Here is a 21,971-nt window from a genome sequence, read left to right as displayed (position 1 = left end):
AAAAAGTATATTAAAATTAAATTTATGTTAAATTAAAAAAATAATATAAAAATAAAAAAAAACACAATTTTTATCCCCAAAAAAATCGAAAGCATAACATGAATTTCTCACATTCAACATATAGCGTGTGCTTCTGTTTTTTAACTTTTATTGGAATTCAAAGACTTTCAAAACCGTTAAATGCAATGACGACCTTTTGCATTTTATAATTGATTTCTTTCAATCACTTGGGCACAAAGTAAGCGTGATCGTTATCAAGACATAAAAAGTTACATTTGACAAGACCCATCAGCTAGAAAGTTGCAAGTAAAGTACCCATTAATCTAGCCGCCTGCCTTAATTTGTCTCGAATCTGCAGTTAAAAAAAGGAAATTAAGAGTTTTGAAGAAATTAAATATTTTTTATCAATTTGCGTGCGGCGTGCATGAGATACAATTTAACGATAATACTTAATAATAATAACAACAACCGTAATTTGAATGCCAGAAGCGCACAAAAATAAAATATATAAAATGTAATTACATGGCAGTTATGAGTGAAATTCAAACTGCACTCGATGCTGATGTCGCGTCGCCTGCCCGCTTAATTATCTTCCATTATCAAGTCAATGACTTTGCGTGAAAATCTTATCATTTATTTTCTTCTCGGAAAAGTTGCTGTTTAATAATAATTATTATTATCATCGTCGTCGTACAAACCGAAAAACCAGCAAGTCATGAGATATGGGAAGATTGTGCAAAAACAAACAAATAAAGAGAGTGCGAATAATGTTTCACTAATTGGCTAGAGAGTTGTAATAATAATAATAATATGCAATGTTGTTTCAATCTTCGAGACACCAACGAGCAACGACGGGCAAAAAATTGTTGTTGATACTATTTAATGACAACTAAACATGCAACAACAATAAAATGTCACTTACTTGTGCTTGTTGTTGTTGTTGTTGTTATTGCGCCGGATTGCAAGCCACCATTGTTGGTACGACAGATTGGACACGCTTCATTACGGAACATACACGAGTAACAGCGTTCGTGTCCGCAAGTGTCAATTAGTTTCCTCTTCTTGCCTTTGTCGAATGGCATTTGGCAACTTGGGCACAGCGAACCGCCCGTTTCATTTTCGAGAATTTTTCGGATGGCAGCCAGATCTAAAAAATAAAAAAAATCATGATTTAGTACAATGAATAAAAATGAAAAAAAAAAGGATGATGCAAGTAAGAATTTTTTTTCCTTTGCTATTTGATGATTTTTAATTAATTAATTGACTTTTTTTGGTAAATTTTAAAATTAAATTTTAAAAATAATTAAAAAATATAATTATCAAAAAAAAAAAAATATTTTGAATTATAATTTTTTTAATTGTTGGCAATTTTTAATTTAATAAATAATTTTTAATTATTAAAAAATTATTTAATAAATTTAATTTTTCATTTAATTAAATTTTTTATTTTCATAATTTTTTAAAGAATTATTTAATAAAATGAATTTTAAATAATCAATGTCAATTCTAAAAATTTCCCTTAAAATTTGACTTTTTGATCATAAAAATTTAAATTAAAAAATTAATATATTAAATATATTGCTAAAAATATATGAAAATCTATTAAAAATGTATTAAAATTATTTTTTTTAATTTTTTAACAAGAAATTTGTAAACGTCAATTCAAAATTTGACCGTTAAAAATTAAAAAAAAAATTTTCCGTAAATAATTTTTGAAAAAAGTTGCTTAAAAATTACAAAAACTAATTTAAAATGATCGAAATTAAAAATATTTTTTTTTAAATTAAAAATTCTTTAATCTTAAATTTTAATTTTTTATCAAAAATAAAAAAAAATAAATTCTAAAAAAATTCGTTAATGTCATTTCAAAAGTTTTAAAGTTAAAAAATTTAAAATAATAATTAAAATTAATTTAAATTAATAAAAATAATTATTTGTTAAAATAGCAAAAAAAAAATTAATTAAAAATTAAATTAATTAATTAATTAAAAAATTTATTAAATTAATTTTTAAACAATTATTGTAAAAAATTTTTATCGATTAATTTAAATAATTAATTTAATTAATTTAAAATAAAAATTAATATTTTAATTTTTAATAAAATTAATTAATATTTTAATTTAAAACAAAAAAAAATTAGTTTCAAAATGAATCAAACTTCAATATTGCTCCATCCTGACACTTAAAAATATCACCTGCTGTCGAGCATTATTTCTTTTTATGCATCTCAAGACAGGGTTTAAAACTTTTCTTGCTGCTTTTTTATGTAATAAAAGTAATGTCAAGAAATGCGATACGATGTAAAGTTTTATTTTTTGCACAAAAAGTAGACAATAACAACAACAGCATGTCATGCACCTGAATCTTGCACAAAAAAAATTTTTTTTTTCAAGTTGTTATGAATAATTGAATTTTATGATACTCGAGATGAGCGACGACAGCCAATGTTGATGATAGGTAGAATAATTTTAGCAACAAGATTGGCTTGACATTCTATCGTAGATCAATATCTTAAGTCACACCAAATTAAAATACTTAAAACTCATATCTGCATAATTTATCCCGACACACAAAAAATAATCAGCTATTTATTTCTATTTTCGTGCCATTTATGGCAACTCATTGCTAACGACTGCAATATTATTTAACAAAACGACAACAAACAATTTACTGATCTGTGGTTTCTCGTACAATGGACAAAAATTTTTTTTCTATCGTAGCATAAAACAATTTAAATAATAATTGCTCACGTATATTTTTTTCTGTTTGTACAAAAAAATCGCGATAATTGAGTTAAAAGAGGCGGTTTTGTTGTGACGGCGAGTGGTTAATTTAATGAAACACTTGCAAAAAAACAAACGGAATAGAAGTTGGTCGATACTTAATTAAAAAACATATCGCTGTCAAAGATATTGATGACTGTCATGAGAAAAAGCTTCGTAACTGACTCAATAGATGGCGCTGTTGACTTTTCAATCCAATCTTTGAAGTGATAAACACTCATATAGACAACGGGAAAGCCTTTGGCACTGCAATTCACTCCAAAAGAGACAATTCCCGTTAAAACTCCGCCACAGACAAGTCCTGAACCGGAATCGCCGTTACAAGGTTCTCCAGCGCCATCTCGTGCCGTCGCGCAAATCATTTCTTTTGTGATTGATAAAATTTTTGAAAATTTCTGATCACAGTTTTCATGATTGTCGATGTGAATTTTTGTGTATAAAAGTTTATCTGATGGCTTTGGATTTTTTAATGAATTGTAACCGAATCCAGCAACTACACATTCGTCATTTTCCTGTGAAGGAACCGAAGGTAAAGGAACAGCTTGAACAAATTCATCAAAAACGAAATTTTTCTCGACAACAATTAAAGCGACATCAAATTCAGCAGATCCTGACGGTAAAATCCGATATTTTGGATGAACGCTGATCGAATGTCCTCTCGTGAATGGGCGCGAGTTTATGAAAACACTTCCAACCGTGACAAAAATCTGTTGGGCAGGAATTTTCTTGCGAGATCCAACGACGAAACAATGTGCCGCCGATAAAACTTTCTTTTCCGTTAAAATTGTGCCGCCGCATAATCTGTCGATGCTTTTCAGCAGAGCCACGTACGGAAATTGTCCTTGTTCAGCTTGATTTCCGTCGATGATGTAAGGTGATGTGCGTTTAACTTTTGTCGTCATCGTCGAACTTTGAAGGAAATTCACGAAAATTAGCACTGCGATGAATTTCATGCTATTGGCGATAAAATGACGTGAATGCCGAGGATTGCTTTGATTCACACCTAAAAGTATATGGAATTTTGTTGTCCGCAAGGCATGAAGCCCACTAATTGTCCGTGTGCACACTCCCAAATACTAATCGTTATTTAATGTAATCAGCAATGTTAATTGTGTTCATGTCAGGGATGGGTTGTAAAAAATTAATTTTTTTAAAAAGAGCCCAAAAATTAAAAATTGCATCTTTATCAATTAATTCAAACCAAGCAAAAAAATATTTATTTTATGTTTAATTTAATTTTTTTATTTAAATTAATTAATTTGTATTTTATTATTTATTTTTCGTTGAAAAATTATAAAAAAAATTTTATTATTGTAAAATAATTTTCCTTTTTTAAATTAAATTTATTATTTAACTTTTAATTTTTTTAAATAATTTTTCAAATTAATATTAATTAATTAATTAAAATTAAAGAAAATTATTTTTTTAAAATCAAATATTGAATAAATAAAATATTAAAAATTAAATTATTTTTCTAATTTATTTTATTTTTTTTTTTGTGCAAAGAAATGTTTAAAAAATTTTAATTAATGTTAAAAATAATTAAAATTAACTTTCAAAGAAACATTTAAAAAAAATATTTTATTCATAAATATGAATTTTTATCTAAATGAAAAAAATATCAGTTAAAATTTAACTAAATTTAAAATTAAAAAAAAAATTCCATTTTTCAATCTGATTTTTGAATAAAAATAAATTATTAATAATTTTTTTATTTTTAAAATTCTAAATAAAAAAAAATTAAATTTAAATTAAATTTAAATTTTTTTTTCAATATTTCAATTTGATTTTTGAATAAAAAATAAATTAATTTTTCATAAAAAAATTATTTTTTAATTTTTTTTAAATTTAAAAATTTTTAATAAAAAAATAAAAAAAAATAATAAAAATTAAATAAAAAAATTAACTTTTATTTTCAAGCAAAATAAATTTAATCTCGCCTCTGATTCTTCGTGGAGTAAAATATGCAGAAAAAAAGTGTCGAAACATAATAAAACAGTTGTACTTCATAGATTTTACATTAAAACGTTGTACGATAGCTGATGCATTGTTAATTAATGAAATTCAGTAGCGAGCTCGTTCATGTGGATAACATACTGTTAATTACCGCAAGTAAGTAGTTTATAGCTTACACATTATTTTATTATTAATAAATGTTTATTTTTAACCAAACAACTTTTAGAAATAAAAAAAATTGATGACAAGAACTGGTTTTACGCAGCTCGCAAGTCTAGACTCTTGTCATCGCAAGAAACCTTTTCAGACGAAGCAAATTCCGAATTATGAGCGCAACAATAAATTAATGCGGTAGCCAAGTAGGTCAGATCTGATCTCATCTGACAGGTTTGCGTTTGTTGAATTACTTGCCGAGAAAATTTATGAAGTGAACGTGCATAAATCAAGGATGAGGGAAATTTATGACCTCCGATCCTTTAATCCAAAATTATTACCAAATATTTTTATTATTTTTGTTCGCAAAAACAAACACGAATGCACGAGAGATTTGCAAATTAATTTAAAAACTCCTCGAGGAAATTAATTTGAATCACCTTTCGTATACTGCTACGATGAGAGTTGATAATAATTGATTTCCACGAAAATTGGATGAGAGACGTTTTGTTTACATTTTATGTTATAATTATCGCGAAACGAAGCCCTTGGCGAAAGAATTTTAAGAAAAATTGACTTTAATAATTTTTTTATTTAAAGCGAAAGATAAACCTGACATTATAAAAGCAATTAAACGTTCGATATTATTCACTTGTTATTTTAGTTATTTTTCTGTGTGCGTTGGACCGCCCATATGCACACTTGTCCAGTTTTTTGTTCAAATTTGCTGAAAGATGTGACTTGATTACTGCGTCGTCGTGTCGTGCAAGTAAAATTATTGTAAAAGCAGCATGAATTTCGCATATATCGACTACTATGAGTTGCTAACGACGACAATTTCGTGGAGAAAAACATGTAATAATGTCCCATGCTGACTCTGTGATCCTAATTCAAAAAGTGGCAAATATGGGTTGGAGATTAAATTTGATGTTAAAGCAATGAGAAAAATGTGTTCATGTTATATCTTAAAAAATTAGTTGAAAATTCATTTTTTAAAATTATTTTTCAAAGTTTTTTTTAAGTAATTTTAAATAATTCTAAAAATTTTAATTAAATAAAAAATATCAATAATTTATTCAATTTTTTAAAATAATATAATTATATACATAATAATTAATGTTAATAAAATTAATTATAATAAAATTTTATTTATTTAATAATTTAAATCAAATATAAATCAATAAAGTAAAATAAATATTTAATAAAATATTTTTTTAATATTTATTTATTTTATTTTTATTTTTTTTTTTAATTAATATTAATTTATTTTTTTATTAATTTAAAAAAAAAATTATCTCAAATTAGTTTAAAATTAATTAAAATTAAAAAATATTTTTTTTATTTAATTAAAATTAAAAATAAAATAAATTAAATTAATTAATTAATTAAATTTAAATAAAAAAATTTTTTAAAAATTTTAAAAATTAATTTTTAAAATTATTTTTTTCTTGAAAAATTAATTTAAAAAATATGAATTTTAAAAAAATTAAAAGTATTTTTGAAAAATTAAGAAAAATTGTATTTTTATTTTTAAATATTTGAAAAATTTATTAAAAAATTTATTTATTTAATTTATTTAAAAAAAATAATTTTTTTATTTATTTCGTAAAAAAATTACATAAAAAAATTAACGGTCATTTTTTAAATTGACATTTACAAATTTTCAATTAATTTTTTAATTAAAATTTATACATTTTTGACAAAAATTGTCATTATTTTTAAAAATATTTTTAAAATAATTAAAAAATTCTTCAATTAAAAATAAAATTTTAATTTTTTAAAATTTTAGAACATGAAAAAAAATTTAAAAAAAAATTAAAAATACGTTAAAAATGAAAAATCTAAAAAAAAAATCATAAATCGTTCCATCCTAACTGAACAAATTCATGCATGTGTTTGCCTTAAAGCTAACTGTTCGTTTTATCATCGAGACGACGTCTGACGTAACATTTTAACCACATTTAGAAATCATGTTTGCATTTATCTTTTTCACGGAATTATCGGAAGATACGCGCAAAAATTAATTACACGCTTTCATTATTTTATCAAATTCAGTTTTCGGCAGCATTCATCGCGCTCCCGTATTTGCTCATATCGCAAAGTAAGATGGATCAACGTCATATTTTGCGTATAGAAATATTTGTAAAGGAGATTATTTTGCTGTTTTTTTTTGTGTCATTGTCACCGCAGCAGCAGCAGCGCAAAGAACGTGTTTACTCATAAAAATGATAGATTAAGATTCTTTAGAATTTTGTACATTTTGCATGAATGACATCACAAATAATTCTTTTTTTCTCCAATTTTTTTGATAAATAATGAACGTTGATGATGATGCTGATGAGCGGATTAATATTAATCTGATTAGCAAGCGTTATTACCCCGAATATGCACAAAAAAAAAGAGATTTGCGATGGGAGGCATTATCACATCACGTCGAGCGAACAAAGGGAAAGTTTTAATTAAAAGAATTTCGAATGCATTTTTGATAAGGAAGCACTAATGACTCAATTGAACGGCAAAAAAACGACGAATTGGAATGCAAAAAAGGGATTGGTCGTGCTTTTGTGAAATGTTTATCTTTTCCATTCATTTGTACTTTTCATTAACATTTCACTTTCTACACACACGAAAACTAAACCACACGACGCGCCGCCGGTAGAAATATAATTCAATTACCGTGGCATATCAAAAGCAATTCATCTGTATTCATGTTCGCTCATAACACGAATTTTTGGGAACAAGGTCTTATCTAACACAACATTCGCTCTCTAATCGCGCGATGTTCATAATAATACCATAATTTATGCCATAGTACACACAACAAAGTCAGTAAGTAATAAATTTTAAAATAATATAAATTTAAATGAGTATACGCAGTAATTTTAAAGTAGATGAACAAACATGACACGAAACGGCAGTTTAAGGCTTCGACTCAGGTCCCGAGAATTTTTAAAAAATTAAAAAAAAAATATTTATAAAAATTTTTAATTAATTACAAGAATTAAAATTTTAATAAATTAAATTAAATTAATTATTAATTAAATAATTTAATTAATTTAAATAAATTAAAAAAAAAATAAAATAAATTAATAATTTCGTAATTAGTTTAACTAAGTTAATCAATTATTTAAATTTATTTTAATTTATTTACCTAATATTAAAATTGTTAATTAATTTTTTTAAATTTAATTATTTTATTTTTTTTTATTTTATTTATTTTAGATTTTATTTAATTCAAATTAAATTAAAGTTTTAAAAAATAATCGAATTTTATACCTAAAATTTATTATTTAATTTTAATTTTTTTTAATTAAAATTAAATTATTTTTTTTTTATTTTTGTTAAAATAAAATTTAATTTAATTAAATTTAAAAAAATAATAGAATTTAATATTAAATTTTTAATTCATTTTACAATTATTTTAAATTAATAATTTATTTATTTATTTTTTTTTAATTAATTTATTTTAAATTTTATTTTATTTAAAAAAATATTTAAATTTAATGTTAAATTATTAATTTATAGAAATTTATTTATTTTTCTTTTCTATAAAATTTTTAACTTTTAGTATTTTAATAATTTTTAATTTTTTTATTTTTTTTTTAATTTTAATAATTTAATTTTATAATTTAAATAATTTTTTTTATTATTTTAAATTTAATTAATTTTTTTTTATTTTTTTTAGATGACTTTAAATCCTTAAAAAACTTAAATCCATCCCTGCACGAAGTCAATCACTTTTAATATTGTTCATAAAATCATAAATTTTTCGCAATGACGACAACGAGCAACATTTTGGTAGTCATATTGGGGCCGTTTTATGAATGAATTAATTTCAGCAAGCATCATTACTCTTTTTTGAGCAAGTAAGAACGCTGGACACGATTTTTATGTACATACTTCCAAGTTGATCGTAATCATCAACAAGTTACTTTAAAATGATTTATTGCGCAAAAGTAACGATTTTAAGGATAAATTTTTCATTAAAAAAAAATATTTAAATTAATTAACTTTATTTTTTTTTAGTAAAATTCGATTCTCACGATATGAAAAATTTATCGAAAAAAAAACTCGTGACGATTAAATTAAGTTGCATTCAAATAACACGCAAATCAAGTAGATCACTAAATAAATAACATAACAAGTCTTAATGATATATCATTATGTGACTTCTATTTTGAAAAAAAAAATAGAATTTAAATTTCTGATCATTATTATTATTATTTGTTTAGCTAAATTATTATTATCATTAAAATTCAGAAAAAATTGCAACCCAACCTCGACTCACAGCAGCAAAAGTTGCAACTGTACCTGTTCAATTTATTTCAATTTTTTTTTTCTAGTTGCAACAAATACTTAATTTATTATGAGGCATATTAAGCAGTGTAGCGCAAGACACACCATTTAGCATAAAAAGATTTATGGATATTTTTTTCCAACTTTTTGCGATTTTTATTATTAATTTTTTTAACATTATTTTTGCTTGCCTTTTATTTTTATTCATTCCTCGAACACACACACAAAAAAATAGATTATAACTTTTTTAATATTTTTATTATTAGTTGTGCGGTAAAGTGCATGTTTTCTAATTTCATGCTTGTTATAAAATAATTTTCATAAATTTGTTCTTTTTGCATAGTTACTTTGTCTTGTCTCGCGCGTCATATTATAGAAAAATAATAATAACTTACAAAATTAACACAACACAAAAATATTCGTGAAAAATGATAATAAGTTAAAAAGAGTTGATTAGCTACAGCACGACTTTAGTGCTTTAAAGTAAAAGTAAAAAAAATTATTTAACTGGAAAATTTTAAATAAATTTTAATTTAGGAAGAATATTATATAAGAAGATTTATTTTATTTTTTTTTTTATTTTAAACTATTATTTTCAAATAATAAAAAAAAAATATTGAAAAATAATAAAAAAAAAACACTTGCAATAAAAAAGTAACAAATGACATAATATAAATCCATTTTTAACTGAAAAATAAAAACAATCAACATAAAAAAACGGCAAAACATGTCAAACATATTTATTATTATTATATTTATTTTCCGCACTTGTAGACATTCCGCATACATTTTGTATTATACTTTAACAAGACAAGCAAAAAAAAATCACATATTTGATGCAATTTTACAAGAAAAACAACAAATCTCCTATTATTTACAACACACTGATCGACTTTTATGTCGACTCGAGTAAAGTTTAAGACAAACTCGTGACTTGAACATTTCCTCCCTGCGAAAAAAAAAGTATTTCACAATTTTTTTCATGCATCAACTGTTTCGACAAAAATAAAAATAATAATAATAGTAACATTATAAATATTCAAACTTCAATTCTGGAAAATGTTTTATTGCTACTCTATGGAAAGGAGTGTGTGCATATTATTAGCAATATTATATAAAATATTCGAACTGATACTATATTGCTAATATTTTGACACTATAATACAAAATGTTCGACAGAGTTAATATACAGTGTGTTTAGTTAATATTTTCTCTAACAAATATTTATTTTTTTTATTTTTTTAAAAAAATAATTTAACTTAATTTAATTAAAGAAATTAAATATTGTACATTTTATTTATTATTTTTTTATTTTAATAGTTTTAATTATTTTTTTTTATTTATTTAATAATATTTTTAACATATTTTAATTAATTTTTGACTTTAATTTTAGAATTGTTTAAAAAATTTATAAATCTATGAAAAATTTATCAAAATAATTATGTTTTACAAATTTATGTTTTAAATTTAAAAATTATTTAAAAAAAAAATTACTAAATTAAATATTTTTTTTTATTTCAATAGTTTTTTTAAATATTTTAATTTAATTTTTAATAATTTTTAAAATATTTTTTTTTTAATTTTACAATTCAAAAAAAATAATTTTAAAAAATAAATTTTATAATTTTTTAATTTAAAAATAATTAAAAATTTGTAACAAATTTTTTTTTAATTTCATCAAAAAAAAAATTCTAAAAAAATTATAAAAAAAATTTCGCAATAAATTAATAAAAAAATTATTTTTAATAAAAATCAAATTTTATTTATTTTTTAATTAATATTTTTAATTCAAAAATATTAAAAAAATATTTTTTGTAATAAATTAATAAAAAATTTATTTTTAATAAAAATTTAATTTTATTTATTTTTTCAATTTATTTAATTATTAAATTAAAAAATAATTGATTTTAATTATTTTTTTTAAATTTTATCAAAATTTAAAAAAAATATAAAATTAATTAATAAATAAAAAATATTAGAGAAAAAATTAATTGAACACCCAATATACACAATTTAAGTTATTTAAAAAAAATAAAAAAAGAGTAAAAATTTAAATAGCAAGCAGGATTTAAATGGGACTTGTTACTGTTATTATTATTTGAAAAACGAGAGTTTTGTAATAATATACATGAAAATATAGAATGTGGATATTTTATTTATTTATATTTAGCAGACACTCTCACTGCGACACGACATCAGCAGTAGATTAGTTAAAATTTATTGCCCTTTCTTTCCATTATTTTTATTATATTTGTTCGGATATATTTAGTACTTGTTATTTACGGTTCACGTGTGTCTCTTGAAAAAATTTAAATTTTTATTTCCTGTTGATTCAAGGGTACTTTAATTACAAAATTTTATGGATACGCAAGAAAAACCTCTAATAATATAAATTATGTTATTAAGAAAGGGATCAGATATTTAATCAGATATTCTCACACTGATAACCTTTCTTCCAAAATTATTCGTCTAACAAATAAATATTAACACGCACCACAATTCACACACAAAGAAACAATCTACCTGACCACAAAATATTGTTCTTCCCTTTTTGATTGTTCAAGAGACACGTACAGGTACTACACGGTATAATTAACGTAACGAAATAATTTTTTTCAAATTCATTCATTCTTCAAATTCTTTCTTAATAATTACGATGAACGTTAATCGAATACAAATACGGAACAAATTCTTTTGTTGTTATTTTTTTTTTGTTCATTTGATTTTGCTTACATGCATTTAATAATAATAACGAAAAAAATGTCCGATGGCAGTTTTGATAAAAATTTTATGTGTCTCATCGAATTATGATGAAGTCACCGATCGTTGCAACAAATAAAAAAAAAAACATAAACAAGTTTAACACCTTTTTTCCGTTGTCGTTGTCTCGTCTTCTTTCTTGTTCCTTTGCTCTCGTAAACACTTTGCTAATTTTTTGTGCATGCCCTCTGAGCAACATTGAAACACAGACACTTCTTTTCTATATCCACAAATAAATCATTTCGCTGACTGTGGGCTTACTTGCTTGTTTTTTTCTTGCATTTTATTCGAGAGAGATAATTTTTTAAGCGCTGTTTCTTGTACAATATAATTCTCCTCTGGACTTTGCATTTTATTTGAGTTGATAAAAAAAAGGAATAAAAAATTAGAAACAACGTGATGCAAAAATGGTAATAAAGTTATATATGACAAAAAACACGTTTACTACTAATTTTTTTCTGCTAAAACTCATAAATTTTAACGTTTTTTTTGTTTTTTTTTTATTAATTTAGTTTTAGGCTGTTACAAGTTTTAAAATTATTCTAAAAAATTCTAATGTTTATGTTTTAATTTAAAAATTTTTTGTTTATTAAAAATTAAAAAACAAATTTATTTATTAAAAATTCAATAATTTAATTATTAAAAAATATTTTCTTAAAATTATTTAATTTATAAAATTAAATTAATTAATTAAAATAATTTCCATTTAAATTTTATTTAATTTGTAATTAAAACAAAATTTCGTTAATGTGCCCAATTGTCGTTGATGTTCATTTTTAAAAATAAAAATTTGTTTTTAAATTTTTTAAACAAATAAATAAAATTATTTGAAATGATTTTTTAACTTTTTTAAATAAATTTTGTCAATTTTAATTTTTTTTTTATTTTTAAATGTCGTCGTGTCAGTATGATTTAAATTATCGTCGTGTCAAAAAAATAAAATAAAATTTTTTGCCAAAAAAAAAATAATTAAATGAAAATACGAAATGCGGTAATAATTTTAAAATTATATATTTTTTTTTTAATTAAATTTTAAAATTTTTTTTTATTAAATAAATAATATTTTTCATAATTATAAATATTAAATATTTTTTATTTTAAGTCATTTATTAATAAAAAAAATTTACAAATTTAAAAAATTTAATTTTTTTTTATTTAAAAAAAAATTCAAAAATAATAAAAAAAAATTAAAATAATAAAAAAGTAGAATAATAATTAAAAATTCAAATATTTTTAAAAATTATAAAATTAATAAAAAAATTTTAATTAAATAATTAATATATTTTATTTTAATAACAGAAATATTAAATAAATTATATAAAGTTTATTTTTTTATTAAAATAATTTTTTTAAAAATAATTTATTAATTTAATTTTTTTCAAAAATAATTTTAAATTTTCATTTAATTTTTTTATTATTTTAACTAATAAAAAAAATAAATTAAATAAAAAAATAATAAAATTTTTTTTTAAAAAATTTAAAATTCACATAAAAAAATTTAAAAAAACAAAGGCAATAATTTTTAAAAATTGTTCCAACCTAATAACTTGCAAATGCACCATCGCGAGAAAAACTTGTGCAATTATCGTGTATCATTACAACCAGAGAAAAACAACACGAAAAAACGCACAATTGTTCCTTCAAACGATATGACGACTGACATTATGACGTCCATTCCCAATCCATTCATTTTATGATTATTAATATTGTTATAGACTTTATGATTGTTTTTTTTTTTAAATGTTAATTCTCGCGTCTAACACTCATTTCGTCGTCGTTTTCATGAAAATTAACATTTAACACAGAAAACGAAAAGAGAGAAAAAACGATTGTCATTAAGAACAAGACAACTAAGATTAAAGGTTACTGCGAGCATCATTAAGAAAGGAATGTCATCAACCTTTTGCGCTTGATATTCGATACATTAAAGAAAAAGAGTTTCAAAGAGCTTTCATGGAATTACATGAAAATGAGTGTCAAATGTAGTGATTATTAACCTTGACACGACTTTTAAACGTCTCCCTGCAGAAAATTAGAAAGAAATAGAAAAGTAGTCATAAAAGGTGTTAATGTTAATTGAAAGATATTAAAAATCTCATTAGTCGGTATAATTGTTAAATTACAAAAAAAAGAACAATTAAAGTTGATATGACTCGAGAAATGCCTTTAGGACATTTTTTTGCAACAATAAAAAAATGCTGAGTTCAATGTTCGGCCTACATTTCAACCGCAATAAAATAATGATTTTCAATTAAAATCTTTTGTCTAAACAGCAAAACGTTATGCAACAAATTCCTTTTCAGCAGCTCGTTATGTATACGCTTAATAATATAATAACACACTTGTCAATTTATCATTTTCATTCCCATTTCAATGGAAAAAATATTGTACCTCCTATCGCTCCTTCTCGCGTTACAAAAGCTTTGATCTAGTCTACTTTTTATTTTTTTTTTGTCGCATTTCGAAGAAAAAAATTGTTTTATGCTAAAAAATGTTGTCCGTGGTTCATTTCTTTATTGAAATTTTCATTTTTTATTTATGAGGAGTATGAAATTGTAAAATGAGGAGTAACAAAATGTGAAATATAATTTTTTAAGCGAAAATTTCAAGTGAATTTAATTTTTTTTTAATTAAAAGACAATTTTACAAGCTATAAAAAGTAAAAATATGAAATGAGGAGTACAAAAACGTGAAATATTAAAAAATTAATTAAATAAAATTTGTATTGAGGAGTACAAAAATGAGAAATTTTAGATATTTTCTGTCAAAATACTCCTGAGATTTTTTAAAATATTTAAGTTCATTTTTTTTAAATCAAAACACGAAAAAATGGTGAAAATTTGTTTTGAGGAGTATTAAAATGAGAAATTTTAGATATAATTAAAGAAATTTTGTACAAATACTCCTCAATTTTTTTAAAAATTATTTAAGGTTAATTAAGCGAATTTTTATAATCAGAAAAGTTTTTAAAAAATATTTTGAGAAGTACGAAAATGATAAATTTTAGTCTTATGAGGAGTACTAAAATGTAATTTTTCTTTAAAAATTTGGGAAAAAAATTTAAAATGCGGTATAGTTGATCGTATTTTAAAGCAAAAATCGTTTTTTTAATAATGCCAACCAATAACAAAAGCATTTTATTTTTTATTCGCAAAGAGAACGTGTTTTCCCTATGAAAGCATGTGAGTAAAATATAATCATTATTATTACACACTCTTGTTATAAATATTATTATTATTATTAAATATTATACAATGGCACACTCACTTCATGCCCATATAAAATAAAAATAATAAATAAGATTAGTAACCGCTTCTCGGGTTATCTGCTCACTTTTAATCCACTCGACTACGGGAATCATGTCGCTTGTCGCGTCTCTCGATCCAACAACGACACAATAGAGAAAGATTTCTATTTGATTTAAAACAGTAGCGAACGAGTGAAAAAAAAATTGAAGCAGACATCAATTCAACAACAATAATTTATTTAAATAGTCGTCTCTTGTTTTATATTTTTGTCTTGAAGTGCAATGCAGACGATAGATGAGCAACAAACGAAGTCGACAAAGTAAAATGTAAATTAAATTGTCGCAGTCATCAACGTTTCTAGCATTCTTGTCTTGTTAGTGTTACTTTCGATTTTTAGTTGCATCAGTTATTTTTTTTTGCACTTCAAGTGATGATGGGAGAAGAGAGAGAAAAAGAAAAAGTGAATGAAAAAAAACAACAAATCAGGTGTATGTCGTGATTGTTATTCTTTTTTGCTGGTTCACACGCAGAAATTTTAATAATGCATCTTCCCATATATTTAAATAATTTTGAATTGACAACGAAGACACCTCTGCAAAAAGTTTTTGAATGAAATATGAGAAATACTGTGGTTGGAAAATAAATTAATTTAAAAGCGAAAAAAATAATTTTTAAATTTTTTGTAATAAATAAATAAATTAATTATTTTAAGGGTAATTTTAGTTTAAGTTTAGTTTAATTAAGTTTTTAAAAAAAATATTTTTTATAAAATTTAATTTTAATGAATAAAATTTTTTTAAATTTTTTTTTTTAATTTTTTATATATAATTTTTAACTTTCTAAGATATATTTTTTTATTTTACAATATTTAATAAAAATTTTAATTTAATTAAATTATTTATTTTTTTTATATTATAAATTTAATAAAATAAATAATTTATATTAAAGTTAATTGATTAAAATAAATTAATATTTTTTTCTTCAATTTTAAATTAAAAATATTTTTAAAAAAATCTAATTTTTAAGTTAGGTATAATTTTTTATTATTATTTAATAAAAAATTTAAATAAAAAAAAATAATTAAATTAAATTAAGTAATTAATTAAATTAAATTAAATATTTAAATTAAAAAAAAAATAAAATAATTTAATTATTTTTATTTATTTTTTAATATTTAATTATTTTTTTTTTAAATTAAATAAAATTGAATAAAATAAAAAATAATTTGATAATTTTAATATTCAATTTCTTAATTCTTTTTATAATTTTTATTTTTATTAATTAATTAAATATTTATTTTTTAAGCTTTTTACGTGTAAAATTTATCAACTTTTGATCCAATAAAAATAAAAGTACCTGTATGAGCAAAATTTCATTAAAACGACAATTGAAAAAAAATCGACGCGTCGACAATGAATTACGATGCCGGTGAAAACTTCCACAGAAGTCTTCATGCTGGTCTTTGATTTATATCTTTCGCTCGAAAACGCGTAAAATTTCATATTTTTTTCTATATATTGCTCATGAATGAACGCGCGCACAATCTAGATCAATGTGGGTGTTTTATTAGAAAAAAGTATTAAAAATCCATAAAATAGGAAACATGTTTTAAATAACTTTTTTTTATTGATTTGATAGATGACCAACCCAAGCTTTGAGCTTTTCCGCTATTTACTGTAAAATTAACGTCGCAGATAAATCAGCCTAATATCGCATAAAATATTCGATTTTGTTGCAATTTTAAACGAAATTGGCATCATTGAGGAATTTGCATGCATTTAACTCGGCGATGATTGAAATGCAATAGTGTCGAAATGTCGATATAAAATCGATAAAATTCATTATTTAACAGCTTTTAGACAGATATTTGTTACGGTCTGCGTTCTGATGATGATGTGCCTCGGGTGTACTTTCACTTTTTTTTTCGCATTATTTTCGACGATCATATGGTTACTTTTTTTTTTAATCTCCGCCTTGATTGACATGTCAAAATGTGGCCTTCCGAGAGCTTGAGTTGTGACTAAATTTGTGTAACGAACGTAAAATTGGTGACATAATCCGTGCTATTTCTGCAGGCAAGCAGCCGCCTCTTCGGCGAATGAATGAATGAATGAGTGAGCGACAAAATAATGAATGAATCGAAAAGATGAATGAAATTTTACGCTGCACCATGCAAAAACTGGATCAATAAAGTGCGTGGGTGAGATTTTTTTCTCTTTTTTTTCGCGTGTTGTTTGCATTGCATGCACTACTTTTACTCTATGGAGTGCGGTGCAAAGACCGAAGTAGGTGAAGAGAATTATTTGAAAAGGTACTTCAAGTACGTACAAGACGAATTCTGCCCACTTTTGTACAAATATTACACTTTTACACCGGAAAGCATACGAGATTTGTTTTTTTTTTTTGAGATGTGGGCAAAAATTTTATTCTTGTTTTATTTTATGTCGCGTGGTCTCTGTGCTGCATAAAACGGAAACAAATGTCGGAGTATCTTTCTATTTATTTTACTTTTTTTTCTACAATTTTTTTATTTATTTATTTTTTTTTGCGTGGTTAATTTTTTTTAAATAAAATCTTAATTAATACGTTTAAAAATTAAAAAAATCAAAAAAAAATAATAAAAATTATAATTTCAAATAAATATTTATTTAAAAATATTATAAATTCAATTGAATAAATAATTAATTTTAAATTAAATAAAATATTTTGTTAAGAAATATTTAAATTATTTATTTATTTTTTATTAATTTTTTTTTATTAAATTTAATTTTTTTTTATTATTTTTTTTTAATTAATTTTTTTTAAATATTTTTTTAAATTTTTTTTTTAATAATTTTTTTTAATTTTTTTTTTAAATAAAATCTTTAAAAAAATAAAGAAAATAGAAAATAAAAAAAATAAAAAATTAAAGAATAAAAAATTAAAAAAATAAAAATTTGAAATAAAAAAATAATTTTAAATAAATATTTATTTAATACGTTGGAAAAATATATATAAAATTTTTTTTTTTTTGTTACACAATTAATTTACAATTAATTACTTCGAACCATATTATTACAAAGTAACTTTCTTTCATAACATCGATTAAATACAAAAAAAAATAGAAAAAAAAACTAATCGTGCATTAAAAATTTTTTATGAGCTCCAAATTTTAATAACATGATTACTTTTCAATATAAAAAATTAAAATTGATCCGACTTAAAAGCTTTGCTTAATTTAGATAAGCGAAAAATCCATTATTGTTGTTATACATGTCGGCATTTAACACAAAAGTAAATATATATGTGAACTATTAAAAATGCACTTAACTCGTAAATTTTCTATCTAAATATTGCACATAGTTTAGATATTTATTTTAAGAATTTTCTGATCGATTCGTGACCTTTTTAAAAGACCTTTTTGTGTAATAATTTTTTTTTTATACATGTTTAATATGAAATTTAATAATGATGATGATGATGATATGTAATTTTAAATGTTGTACAATTTCTTGTAAAACATAAAAGGTCATGCCATTTGTTTTCACTTTTTCGACTAACAACGACCATTATTTGCTTATAATGTTACAACAAATATATTATATATGATTATTTATAATATATTTGCTCATGTTACATAAGATGAGACAAAGATGAACTTTTGGCGCGCAAAATAATAATCATAAATATTTAAGGAATATATTTTAATAATTGCGATTTAATCAGCTTTTAACCTGAATAAGAAAACAAAACAAAGTTTTTCAATCAGCACACAAAACAATTCATCATCCTATTTATTTCATAATTTTCTGCCTATTCATAAAATAACACTTTTAATGATTAAATCATGTTTCCCTCTCCGATATGTATGTTTGTGCATTATGCGAAAATTTATATCTATTATTATATTCTGCACGTTAGGATAACAAAAACAAGACAAAAATAAATATCATATAAAATTAATCAGAATTTCGCAACATTGTACTCGACGTTTTAAAATGTTACTATATTCATCAGTATGAAGTCAGGTACCTCCGTCCCGAACGAATGAATGAATAGAAATAATAAAATATATAATAATATATGGAAATTGTATCTCCATTCCACTCAAAACTAATCAAATTCATACACAATTTTGTATCTGACACACAAAATTTCAGCAACAAAACATGATACGACCTGTCCGATTATTACAATGTTCGGTTTTTTCGTACCGACCGATAGTTTAACATGCTTGCATGAATTTAAAATGTACATGCAATTTTTAACAAGAGATATAAATTGTGTACGGATTAAAATTTGCAACAATTTTAGAAAAGTTGCGTATTGTTGATAAATTTATCCCGGTTATTGTTATCGAAATGGTATTAGAACATTTCAATATTTTATGAACAAATTATATCGATGGAAATGATTTTGATAGAAATTATAATTTTTTTTTGTATAAATGTTCAAATTTACAAATATTTGTTACAAAATGTTTCCTATTTATTATTTTTTTTTTAATTTTATCATTATTATGTTATTATTAAAATTATTAATTAAAAGTAATATTAAACAATATGTATAAATATTACACAAATATAATGAAAAAATATACAAGTTATTATAATAAATAAAATTTTAATAAACTTTTGTTGTGAACAACATATATAATTCATATATGTTAGCTATTTATAATACAAAAAAGGCTAAAACGAAAATCAAAAATATTTTTAGTATTCAAACAATAAATAATTTTTATATTAATTTTATAAAAAATTATTAAATAAAATAAATTAAATTATTAATTATTTAAATAATTATTTATAAAAAAAATTATAATAATATAAACAATTTCAATTAATTCAAACCAAGCAAATAATTTTCAATTTTTTTTTTTTGACATTGAAAAAATAATTTAAATATTAATTAAAATATTATTTAATTTAATAAAATATTTATTTTAACTAAAACTTATAAATTTATTATAAATTCAATTAAAGTAATTAGATTTAGAAATGCATGATATATAAATTTTTATATTTAAATTTAAAATAAAAATTTTGAAAATTTATCAATTTTTAATTTATTAGTCAATTTTTAATTCATTAATGAAATTAATTTAATCTTTATTATTTTCTTTTAATTATTTATTTTAAATTAAATCTTTAAATTAATTATAAATTTAATTTAAATCTTAAAATTTTAAATAAAATTGAAATAAAAATGTTTTAAATTTAAATTTTAATTAATTAATAAAATTTGGTTTTTATTTTATTTTTTATATATAAAATTAAATTTATTTTCTTTTCAAATTTTTTTTTAAATTTATTTATTTTTTTTTATTTTTATTTTTTTTGCTAAATTATTTTTTTTTAATTTCATATATTATATATTAAATTTCAAAATTATAAAAAAACGAAAAATATTTTAAATAATTGCTTTGGCCTATCAAACAATAAAGTTAACAATTACTTCTAAGTGCATTCATGTTAAAATCCACAATTGAGAGAACTAAGAGAACCAGAAATCAATTATAAGTAATGACTATTAAAAGTATAAATTATTACAGATATAAAATTATTGTGATTAATTGAGTCAAGTTACATGTGCAAATTTATTACATTTCTACCATGATTGGATTTCACAATGATTTGATCCAATTTCATCAACAGATTGAATTTATTTTGTCAATCAACTAAAAATACATCTCATTGAACAAAATTCAAATACACACAAAGACTGTAAGTAGGTATCACTAACTCGTTTTTTTCCTTCTTTCAACTTCAATTACCTTTGAACGAATATTTTACTATTATTATTATTATATTAGCATATTCAAAAGATACAGTTTCAAAGTTCTTTTATTATTACTTCTTGAAGATAAGAATCAGCAGCTCCGTAGCATCAAAAGGCTTAAGCTCTACGATATATTGCATAACTTCTATTTTATTACCATTGTATGCCAGTTTATTATTATTATTTATTATACATCGGTACACACACGAGGTAAGAAGAATTGTAGCAAAAGAGCACATAAATAAATTTTGAATTGATCTATCTATCGCATCATCTCACAAATACACACAGAATGAATGAATGACTGAGTGCCTTTTGATTCTCTTAGAAGTAGTATAAATAAGATACATTTACACTCGAGCATTCTTTGTGCCTTTTGTTTGCATAACACTTTGAACTTTAACGTCAATTGATTACTTGTCTTTGATGCGATTTATTTGAATAGAATTTGCTCTTTTTTCGGTGTCAATGAGCTATGGCGCTCGAAAATTCTCTGAGGGAATTCACGCAGTGCATCATAGATGAAGATTCACTCTAAAAATAAAATAAAAGAAGATGTCTTTGATAACAACGACAAAAAATTTCTTTTTCATTGCCTTATAAAGATCAAATCTTGTACGAGTTTTTATTATTTTTTCAGTTGTTTGTGTTTAATGTTTACATGTTGCTACGATTTGTAAAAATACAAATAAAAATACAGTGCGATGATCTACTTTTATCGTGACTCGTTAAACATTGTTTACTTGTTTCACCTTCTTCCAAATAAAGACACCTTAAGAGACATGAAAGGCGAGACATGTGCGATGCTCAACTTTTTTTTATTGTTATTCGTAATATTTTTTCCTTGTTTGCAATTGCTCCGTTATTTGAGTGATTTTCTATCACTTCTAATACTAACTTTTAAAAAAAACTGTTGTTTGAACTTTTTCACATTAATTTATTTAATTTTTTAAATAATTAAAATTTTAATTAAATAAAATTTAATTTTTTAATTTTATTAAAATTATTTTAATTT

The 21,971-nt window shown here is 22.1% G+C and overlaps 1 protein-coding gene across 2 annotated transcripts in view; it reads right to left on the bottom strand.

Annotated features, from left to right (window-relative positions):
- LOC134827399 (protein TANC2) overlaps positions 1-21,971 on the bottom strand; it is an 84,864-nt gene that overhangs the window by 26,364 nt on the left and 36,529 nt on the right. For both annotated transcript variants that reach the window (XM_063840020.1, XM_063840019.1), the window contains exon 2: positions 923-1,147. In XM_063840020.1, the coding sequence (XP_063696090.1) occupies positions 923-1,147 (225 nt within the window). The remainder of the gene's footprint in view (positions 1-922; positions 1,148-21,971) is intronic.

The sequence above is a fragment of the Culicoides brevitarsis genome, chromosome 1 (genome assembly GCF_036172545.1).
Source record: "Culicoides brevitarsis isolate CSIRO-B50_1 chromosome 1, AGI_CSIRO_Cbre_v1, whole genome shotgun sequence".
NCBI lineage: Eukaryota > Metazoa > Arthropoda > Insecta > Diptera > Ceratopogonidae > Culicoides > Culicoides brevitarsis.
This window is presented reverse-complemented; position numbering and strand designations above follow the sequence as displayed.